This window comes from Haliotis rufescens, unplaced genomic scaffold, assembly GCF_023055435.1.
Source record: "Haliotis rufescens isolate VD_foot unplaced genomic scaffold, xgHalRufe1.0.p SCAF_6, whole genome shotgun sequence".
NCBI classification, from domain to species: Eukaryota; Metazoa; Mollusca; class Gastropoda; order Lepetellida; family Haliotidae; genus Haliotis; species Haliotis rufescens.
Window position 1 is genome coordinate 21,849,523 of NW_025964334.1, and position 10,383 is coordinate 21,859,905.

The 10,383-nt window shown below is 39.4% G+C and overlaps 1 protein-coding gene across 2 annotated transcripts in view; it reads left to right on the forward strand.

The window, feature by feature from the left end:
- LOC124150780 (BTB/POZ domain-containing protein 6-like) overlaps positions 1–10,383 on the forward strand; it is a 54,738-nt gene that overhangs the window by 22,899 nt on the left and 21,456 nt on the right. The window contains exons 2-3 of one of the 2 annotated variants that reach the window (XM_048385777.1): positions 206–491; positions 1,137–2,897. The exons of the other annotated variant lie outside the window; for it this stretch is intronic. Of the exons in view, the coding sequence (XP_048241734.1) occupies positions 211–491; positions 1,137–2,175 (1,320 nt within the window). The 5' untranslated portion in view covers positions 206–210 and the 3' untranslated portion in view covers positions 2,176–2,897. Of the gene's footprint in view, positions 1–205; positions 492–1,136; positions 2,898–10,383 lie in introns of those variants that run through there. 2 annotated transcript variants of the gene reach the window in all.

Here is a 10,383-nt window from a genome sequence, read left to right on the forward strand (position 1 = left end):
AGTGGTGACGAATGCAGTGAGCTTTGAAGCGTCTATCTTGATTACGTCAAAAAGCGTATGGTAGCGTATTGTTAAAGAACTCGAAAAGATTTGAGGCTCAAAAACATGTTACGTGGGGATACATGCATGACCTTTCGTTCGGTAACTGTACCTGAATCTGAAAACTATTTGTTCAATGTCTTTCATATGTCATGCACACTTTCAGATAAAATGGCGGCTGTGAACGTACAAGCTGAAAGTGCGTCAGGGTTTGTTGACAACTGGCAAGCGGGGAAGACCCTCGCTCAATGTAATCTACGCATGTTGGATGCGGAAGAGCTTTGTGACGTCACATTTCGAGTTGGAAGTACAGGTCACGTGATCAAGGCCCATCGCTACGTGCTCATCAGCAGAAGTTGTGTGTTCCACGCCATGTTTACCGGCCCCCTGGCGGAGACGTCGGAAGTCAGTGTTCCGGAAATAGAGCCTAAGGATTTCAGACAGTTTCTCTTGTAAGTATTAATCATTACAGTATTACATAGCAGAACATTATTTAGAAAACTACAATAGTAACACTGTACTCACAAACAAACAGTTTTTATAGTTCTGTGATAATGATGACCATCATACTCCAGAGGGAACACTGAGTGCAGGCTGTCGATCCTGCTGATGTAGGCATTGGTCCTTGTTTTCGGCCTTTTACCAGCGCGGCTCTTTTACAGATGGCGTCTGTTGAGAATTTAAAGTCTAAAGCCATCTTATACCAGCGCTGTAGGGCCACATGTTGGGTGCATGTCATGCTCATGTGGGGATATTGAAAATATATAAAACTTCAACACAAGAGAATGACCAGTCTCCTAAACAGATTCCATACTCACGGATTTAACCAAAGTGAAAACTGTCTAATACGCTGATCAGTTAATTAGGCATGTCAGACCTCGTTCTAAAATGAGAGACGTAATGATTATTGAAAACCTCTGCATTAAATTCACATACAACTCCAAAAGCGAGAACATATGTCAACAATGAAATCAAATATTCTGGCATGCAAATTTTAACTGATCTTAAATACATTTTACGTTGAACGGTAGAATTATCATTTTTTAAATACTGCATCATTTGGCAGGAAAATTATTCGCAGTCCTCTCCTTCTTCAGATACCTTTACACAGACAACACAACTGTTGATGCTGACAACGTAACAGCTCTACTGTACGCCTCCCGAAAATATGCCATCACCGCCTTAGAATCCCAATGTCTGGAGTTCCTGGAGAAACACCTCAACGTTGACAACGCCTGTGTGATTCTAGATGCTGCTCATCGTTTTGATCAAAGTCAGTTGTTTCAGAAGGCTTTGACCTTGATTAAAGATACAGGTGAGAGGTCACTACAGTCATCTGGTTTCCTGACACTGAGACAAGGGTTGTTGCAGCAGATTGTGGAGTCAGATGATTTGTCAGCCGAGGAGCACGTCATCTTTAACGCCGTTAACCGCTGGGCAGAGGCAGAGTGCAGACGTCAGGGAAGGGAGGTAACTCCTGAGATCAAGCGAACAGTTCTTGGAGAGACTTTACTGAAAGTAAGATTTCCTCTTTTGAAGCTAACGTTCCTGGCTAAGGACGTTAAAGCTAGCGGTCTCTTGACTGAACAGGAGCGTCTCACGATCCTTGAATATATTGGATGCCCTGGCAATAATGTGAAACCCTTCAACACTAAACAAAGACAACAAAGAACCCCGCATTCCATAACAAGGTTTTCATCACAGAGTAATAGAGGCTGGAATGTTGTTTTTTTTAGAAATGATGCCATTTCCTTCCAAAGTGATCGAAACCTACTGCTCTGTGGATACAGCCTGTATGGACCTGCCCGTGAGACTAAACTCTCTTCCTACTTTGTCACCACCTACTTTGGGAACGAGGAAGATGTTCTCCAGTGCATGTTTCAAGATAGAACTGAATACAAAGTCAACAGTCAAGTGTTTGATGTGGTGTTTGAGAAGTCTGTTGCTATGACAGCGGGAGTATGGTATACTCTGGCAGTGCTGATAGAAGGCGGTGATACGTGGCGAGGGGAATATGGACAGAAAGAGATATGTGCTGACGGTGTTCGTTTTACCTTCAGGAAGTCAAAACACAGCAAGAATGGCACTAGCGTCGAAGGAGGGCAGATTCCATCTCTCCTCTTCCGTGTTGCATGAACATTAACATCCAGGGGACAAAACCTTAAATATATTTTCTTTTACAAGTGTCATCAAAATAATCGTAATTGTGGTTCGCATTTTCGTTACCTCACTTACAGCCTATTTCAAATTTCCTCTCTCTAGAATATTGTACATGCAGAGGCTTATACCTCCCTTACATCACGTCCAAAACCTGAATCAGACTGCAGTATTTGTGTCGCAATCTGCTGACGTTTTGTCAGTAAATAGTAATTCTGGATACTGAGTGAACAGCAATATAATGACGGTAATAAAATAATGTCACTTGAGAAGCCATTCGTGACCAACTCGTGTTATTCCGGGACAAGCCGAATAGCGACTCGTGCCCATCTCGTGGCCATTTTAGCGACCGGGTTCCGTCTTATCACAAACAAGCATACCTAAAACAATTGTCAACTCGTTGCGTAATGGTTCACACATTTCCCCATATGAACTGAGTACAAAGTCAACAGTCAAGTGTTTGATGTGATGTTTGATTGAGGAGCCTGTTGCTATGACAGCGGGAGTATGGTATACTCTGGCAGTGCTGATACAAGGCAGTGATACGTGGGAAGGATACAATGGAAAGAGAGAGATTTTATGTGCTGACGGTGTTAGTTTTACTTTCAGGGACTCAAAACACAGCAACAATGGCACTTACGTCGATGGAGGGCAGATTCCATCTCTCCTCTACCAAGTTGCATGAACATTAACATCCAGGGGACAATTCCTTAAATATATTTAAATTATATATATATTCTCTTACAAGTGTCATCAAAATAATCGTGTTATACACATTTTCGTTACCCCACTTACAACCTATTTCAAATTGCTTCTCTCCAGCATATTGTACACGCAGAGGCTTACACCTCCCTTACACCACGTCCAAAACCTGAATCAGACTGCAGTATTTGCGTTGCGATCTGATGACGTTTTGTCAGTAAACAGTAATTCTGGATACTGAGTGAATAACAATATAATGACGGTAATGAAATAATGTCACTTGAGAAGCTGCACACTTTCCAACTTAAAAAATAACAATGTTTCACATCAGTTGTTTCTGCAGAAAAGTGAAAAGATTAGAAATCATCTTCCAAGTTAAGTGCTTTTCCACATGTGATCGTATAGGCCAAGCTGGCGTCACTGTTTACTTATAGTCGGGAGATATGACGGAACATATTTGTGCAAAGTACATTGAGAAGAAACATTAAGAATTAAGTGGAACCGTGTACGTCCATTATATCCTATTTATATCCTATTTATATCAGTGATAAAAGGCATAGCACTTTGTACATAGGTCATGGTTAGATGGTGTGCGTTCCATCAAATATGCTTAAATGCATATAGGCCGAAGTAACACTTTGAAAAATAAATCAATAATATACATGTAATTAGCAGTAGTCTCCACAAAAATTCCCTCTCACACCCTGTGCACAACAGATGTTATTCTATCTGAATAAAAGTGACATACTGCAAAAGTAGAGTCGACTTACGATTCCGACTCTTTCCTGAGCATGCGTCCATGAATCACTATCCAATAGTGTAGATACCGGGTGTTCGCTAAAAGGTGAGCGTATGTCGGTGCCACCAACATGCAAAGGCAAGTCAATTGTTTACCTACAGAACATGGGACAATATGGTACATGTCAAAATAGGGAATTGCATCGGACATCATTCTTGTAACTAATGCGTCAACTTTGGAAATGGCTTCCACATGTCTACTATATAACATTTTGAAAGCCTTGAATGTTTTCATTCTCATCAAACATCTTTTCTGGACACAAAGGGCTGAGGCTGCAGGAATATTGCTCGACATAAAGGGAAAGTTGACTATTGGAAAGTAGAAGTCAACTCTCGTCTCATACAGTCTTGTGGAGAGTTGTTTTGTCATTAAGCATAGATCTAAATATGAAACAGATGAGGCGGCCTCACTGGTCTCCTTTATTTCTAGTTCAGGTGGGTTAATCAGTGGAAGGGAATTGGTTATTGAACGATATCAGGTCATCGACATACCTGAATCTCAAGTTAAACGTCTTGGCTAAATTACCTTTTGCCATTTCGATCCGAAAGTACGATTCATATTCATAAAGATGCCGATCAGCAAGAGTGAGTGAGTGAGTGAGTGAGTGAGTTTGGTTTTACGCCGCTTTTAGCAATATTCCAGCAATATCACGACAGGGGACACCAGAAAAGTGCTTCACACATTGTACCCATGTCGGGATTCGAACCCGGGTCTTCGACGTGACGAGCGAACGCTTTAACCACTAGGCTACCCGACCACCCCAATTCCCAATAGAGGAAAGATCACAAAGATTTGCGTACTAACATTTAGCTTGAACAGACACAAATACTTGTATTGACAAGACTGACAACAGGTACATTATAAAACGAGATCATTCCCAAATAAGTGCTAGATAAAGCGCAACTGAGGTTCTGAGAATAGGTTTAAGAATTACTCTTTCATAGATCCATTTGACAGTTTCATTCTATTAGGTTATAGTGAGATTAAAAACCTGTCAATATGCCGGATAACTTTCCGCCTTCAATCTTCGACCCCGTTCTATACAGTTATCACTACTTATACAAACACACATCAAAGTAAATTAATTACCCTGTGACTCTGACATAAGAATCGATGTAACCTATTTCTCCAAAAGCCAGATGTAATTTATTCTATTGGGTTATTTCTGGTCGAGATCTATCCTCTTGGCGTCTTCGACGTGACGAGCGAACGCTTTAACCACTAGGCTACCCGACCGCCCCCGATCAGCAAGAAGGGAAACACAATTGGTTGTCATGGGTATGACTACTTTTTGCCCAAATGTCTTACCCCCAAATTTTTTATCAATGAGGAAGTCCAGTATTTCACATATTGTTTTTTTTTCAGTAAACTCCAGCTGGCATTCGCTTTCATCTTTGACAAATTGACCTGAACCTCTGAAATAGATATATAACTGTATCTGTGGTCACGAATGATTTGTAACAGAAGAGTGCTCGTGGGTTTCACTGAAGTGGTAAACGTCTGAGACCTGCATCACTTCGGGCTTTCCTCCCACATTAAGCTGAGACGCCGTGACATAACTGGAATAATGTTAAATGCGGCGTTAAACCCAACTCACCCACTCACTCACTGTAACAGAAGACCCAGGGATCAAGGAATGAAGTTTTTTCTTAAGTCATAAGGGATAGTGGAGTACAGAACGAATATAAGTATTAAGGAGTCATCACGTCACTATAATTTAAATCAACCAAAGAAGTAGAGTGGATGTCATACGAGCTGGTTTTGGATCGAATGGTTAGAATCACTGAAACAAGATTTTGTTGTTGTTGTTAAACGCCGCATTCAGCAATACTCCAGCTGTCTGAAAGATAATGTCCTCATCTAGCCTTATACACGTAATGAATAGTAGTGTCATCATCTGGCCTTATACACACTTGTTTGTTTGTTTATTTGTTTGTTGTTTAACGCCGCTCTCGGTAATATCTCAGATATATGACGCCGGTCTGTAAATAATCGAGTCTGGACAAGGCAATCCAGTGATTGACACCATGAGCATCGATCCACACAATTAGGATACGATGACATGCCTCAACCAAGTCAGCGAGCCTGACCACCCGATCCCGTTAGTCGCCTCTTACAACAAGCATGGGTTGCTGAAGACCTATTCTAGCCCCGATCTTCACGGATCCCTCATACACGTAATGAATAGCAGGGTCCTCATCTCGCCTTATGGCAGTCTCTACAAAACATTCAACATCATACTTGAAATCACTAACTAACCACACAAAACCAATGAAAATTAAACAAATCATAATAAAAGACGCAGGATCAGGTTTACTATCATAAATGGTAATACAATGGCTCACGGATTTGATTCGATTTACCCTCTGATATAAACGACTATCAGTACATATGCTTATGTTTTCCAACAGTTAATGAGGTGACACTGACCTTCAGCCAATGTAGCTGAACACATGTGATGACAAAATTGACTCACTGGCATCTATTCTCTGTAAGTGGATCATCAATTAATCTCATTCAAATCAGACCTTAATTCTCGCTACCGCTGAACAAAGATCTGAAGACATCCCATAAGGGGTCGCGACAGAACGACCTTTCATCCGACTAATCAGAGCGTCGCTTACCAGATTATGAAAGTGACAGTCGGAATGTGATTTCTACCTCGAAATGCATAACACGGTCTATTCCGAACGATACTTTCGGGTTTAACGACTGAATTCTTCAATCTAGATCATCTATTAGCCATTCCAGAATCATCTTTTGTTCAGGTTTCAAATTTGTAATCGAGAATTTGTCAAAATATGTTTCGAAGCGTAATCGCCAATTTGAAATTGGTGCCGTAAAGCAAAAGAAAGCTCCCTTCTGATTGGTCAATCCATTGGTCGGTCAAAGTTTGTGCAAGGTCGGTCAGACATGACCCGTAATGGGATGACCTCAGATCTTTGTTTAGCAGTAGCGAGAACTAAGATCTGATTTTAGTGAGATTGGCGGATCATGGCAACAGCTGGTAAATAATACCAGTGCTCACAATCATATATATATTATACATAAGGTATTCGGTAAATCATCCTTCCCTACGGAAACTGTCAAATGCACAGGTACAAATAACACTCATACAATCAGTGCGGGGTGATCAACCTTTGTACCAAGATGGTTTTGTTGTTAAGGTAGTTGAGACAAAATCAACCTCGCTCCATGTTTGATTGTATTCTCCCGCTAAGGCCACATTCAGCAAGTACTGAACTATGGGATATGACGACAGAGACACGATACATTTTCCCAAAAATTAGACACATTAGTCATATTAGTCGCGACACACAATAAACTTACACTCACCATTCACCTGTACACTTGAACCGAAAGTAGATCACGTGACCCACACACGGAAGCGTACACTGTCAGCGGTAACACAGTAAACAATTCAGTTCGTGTCTGTTTTCCAGATATCGGTAAGTAAACGAGCACTTTGGTAGGAAGTAGAGGATCAATTATATCATCATGGTACTGGGTTTAGCGGTGTTAGATATTGTTGAATTAAGGTACAATATTCATAGGCCGCACGTGTGTTCAGTCTGACCTATTATCGGTTTATGTGATGTCCTGGTGTCGTTGTCACTGTTATCGTATAGTCATACAATTACTGTGCACCGCACGTCGATTTGAGACATTCCTAATATTTCATTCCTTACAATTGTTATAACACTTATTTAGGTCAAATTGATTGGATATAAATGCAGAAAACAACCTATTTAAAGTTGCATCGATCTTGACAATTGTGCATGCTGGAGTTACCTCCCTTACACCCTGTTTCGGGCCCGAACTTACCTGCGATATGAGGGATAGGGTATATTGATGTTTCGTCAGTGTTTTGTAATTTTGAATTAAAATGGATAACAAAATAATGATGTTAATGAAATAATTTCACTTGGGCAGCTGTTCACTTTCCAACTTAAACAATGAAATGTTTCACATGTTTCTTCAGAAATGTGAGATTAGAAATCACTTATGCCAAGTTAAGTGATTCAGCATGTGATTGATGTAAACCAACCTGGCGTCACTGTTTACATAAGACTGAAAGAATATGACAAACATACTTGTTACAAATATATAGGGAAGCAACATAAAAAAGCAGGTGCAATTAAAATCAGTGATACAAATTACTATGGTTTACATATAGTTCACGCTTGATTGATTGTTCCAACTAATAGGCTTGAATATTTATACATGTAGGTCGAAGTAACATTTTCAAATAAGAAATAAATAATATACTTTTACATGTAATCAATAATAGTGTCCTCATCTCGTAGTCTCAATGCCGTAGCCTACAAAACAAGTGCTAAGTATAGGGTGAATGTGGTAAAGTAACATTGTTTACATATGCACAGGATTAAGTTCTAAGGCATTGGGTAAAATTATCATATACCTCCTTATAGATAGCCAAGAAAATGTTATGAAATGATGTCATTGTATGATAGTTCTGGAAGCCCATATTGGGTCGCATCTGTTAAGAAAACTATTATTGAACTTGGTAAAATGATTACAAATCAATGTAAAATGTAATGTAATGATTAAAAATCAATGTGAAATGCAATGTAATGATTAGAAATCGATGTATAACTGAAGAATACCTTTTGACACCTCTTTAGCAAAAAAAAGAATATATTTTTTTCGCGAAAAAGATGCTCACCGCCTAATCTTAACATTGAACAGGGAACATACACACGAATGTTAAAAGAACAGTTTGTGTTTGTAAAATATGCAATAAGCAGGAAGTACGAGATAAGTAAGATCCTCCCGTTGTGTGTCCAGTATATGATCATTTGCGTATTGAATATTATCAAGATTATTTGTTTCCGAAATGGCAGTATGTAAAAATGTGACATCATATGTATTTCATGCAATGAATTATAGAAAATGCATATTAAAGGATTAATTGATAATATGTATGTTACACTACCCATGCAATCTGTACTTTGGGCATGTAGCCTTTCAGCATATGTGTAAATAAAGGTTGATTGATTGAAGATTTACGAATTGCAATCATATTTTAGAAACGAACTTTTGGGAGTCACCACTTCAATGCATTTTACTTCAAAGGAAGGGGTTAGCTTACAAAGTAATTTTCTCCTAATGTGAAGGACATACTTGCCTGTCTTTGAAAAAAAAATTACCCTTCCTCCAAATCACTTGTACATCCAGAATGGCATCTGATGGAACTATATAGACATGTATGTGCTTTCTTCGGGTAACTGTACCTGAATCTGAAACCTATTTGATCAGACTGATACGCCAATGCCTTTCATATATCATGCCAACTTTCAGATACAAAGACTATTAACGTACAAAGGTAAAGGTAAGGTAATTTATTTCATGTCTCATCTCATACAAAATACAAAATATATACAGGTCACGTGATAAAATACATGTGATGAGCCATCCCGTATGGGATCATGAGAGACTATAGAACGTTAAATGATACACACACATAAAATATGGAATAAATATATATACGTTAGTAAAAAGGGTAAATAGCATAAAATATTTATAAAAGTTTAAGATGTATATAAAAGTAATTTTCTAACATCTGAGACATCCGTGCAGGTTTTGGCATTAACTTCAAAAATATATGGGCACGACATAATAAAAGCTAACTGATCAACATCAGCCATATCATAAAAATTGGCATTTAACGTTGAACATAAAACTAACATATTTTTAGTAACATTTTTATATAGGGGGCAGTGTAAAAGTACATGTGCTTCATTTTCCACAACATCTTTACAATTAAAACATACTCTCTCTTCAAGGGGTGTATTATTATATCGCCCTGTCTCCACGTGTAAGGGGGCTACTCCACATCGGAACAACGACGGGGCTCTTCTGTGGCGTCGGGGTATTCTCTCTGTAATGTATGGCTCAGCAGTAAACTCGGTCTTGAAACTAGAGTAGTGTCTAAGTTTGTTACCTCCCTGGCCAGTCTTACTGTGAGTACAAGCTATCGTCTGCTTCCAGTCCCCCATATGTTGGTGGTAAACTGCTTCCCTGACCCTGGCGACATTCTGTTTAATGTAGGTGCCGTTTGAAACTTCTTCTAATTCCAATAAGTTGAGTGCCTTTAGTTTGTGTCGTATCCGCTTGATCCAGTTGTTTTTATTTCTATGGGCTTGTGTCTTTGTCCATTGGCAGATCTTGTATGTAAGACGATTTCTGCTGAGTCTATTCATTCTAGTATATACAGTATTGCACTTCCCCAAAGCTTGACAGGCGTGAGTGCCAATCCCATATCCCCCTCAACGGCAGCGTTAGGAGCTGATTTTCGAGGGCCTGTAAAAAACTTCATTGCTCTGTTTTGTACAGTTTTTATAGACAGTTGGTTCCTTGTCCCCCATATAGCTGATCCGTACTCAACCGACGACCATACCATGGTGTCGTACATCTTGGTATATGTACCTATATGCATCCCTCCAATCGCCTTGAACTTCGAGATGAGTAGATGCGCGTGTGGCAGAACTTAAAACAGCTTTCTCCATGCGTGAATAGTCTAAAAACTCAGTAATCAGGAGTCCACGGTACCTATAATTGTCCGTAAGATCTAAGATAATTGTTCCATAGTGAAATTCTTGATCACTTCTTGGCGTCGATAAACTTCTGCAATGAATAACTTTAGATTTTCCTGATTCACCGAC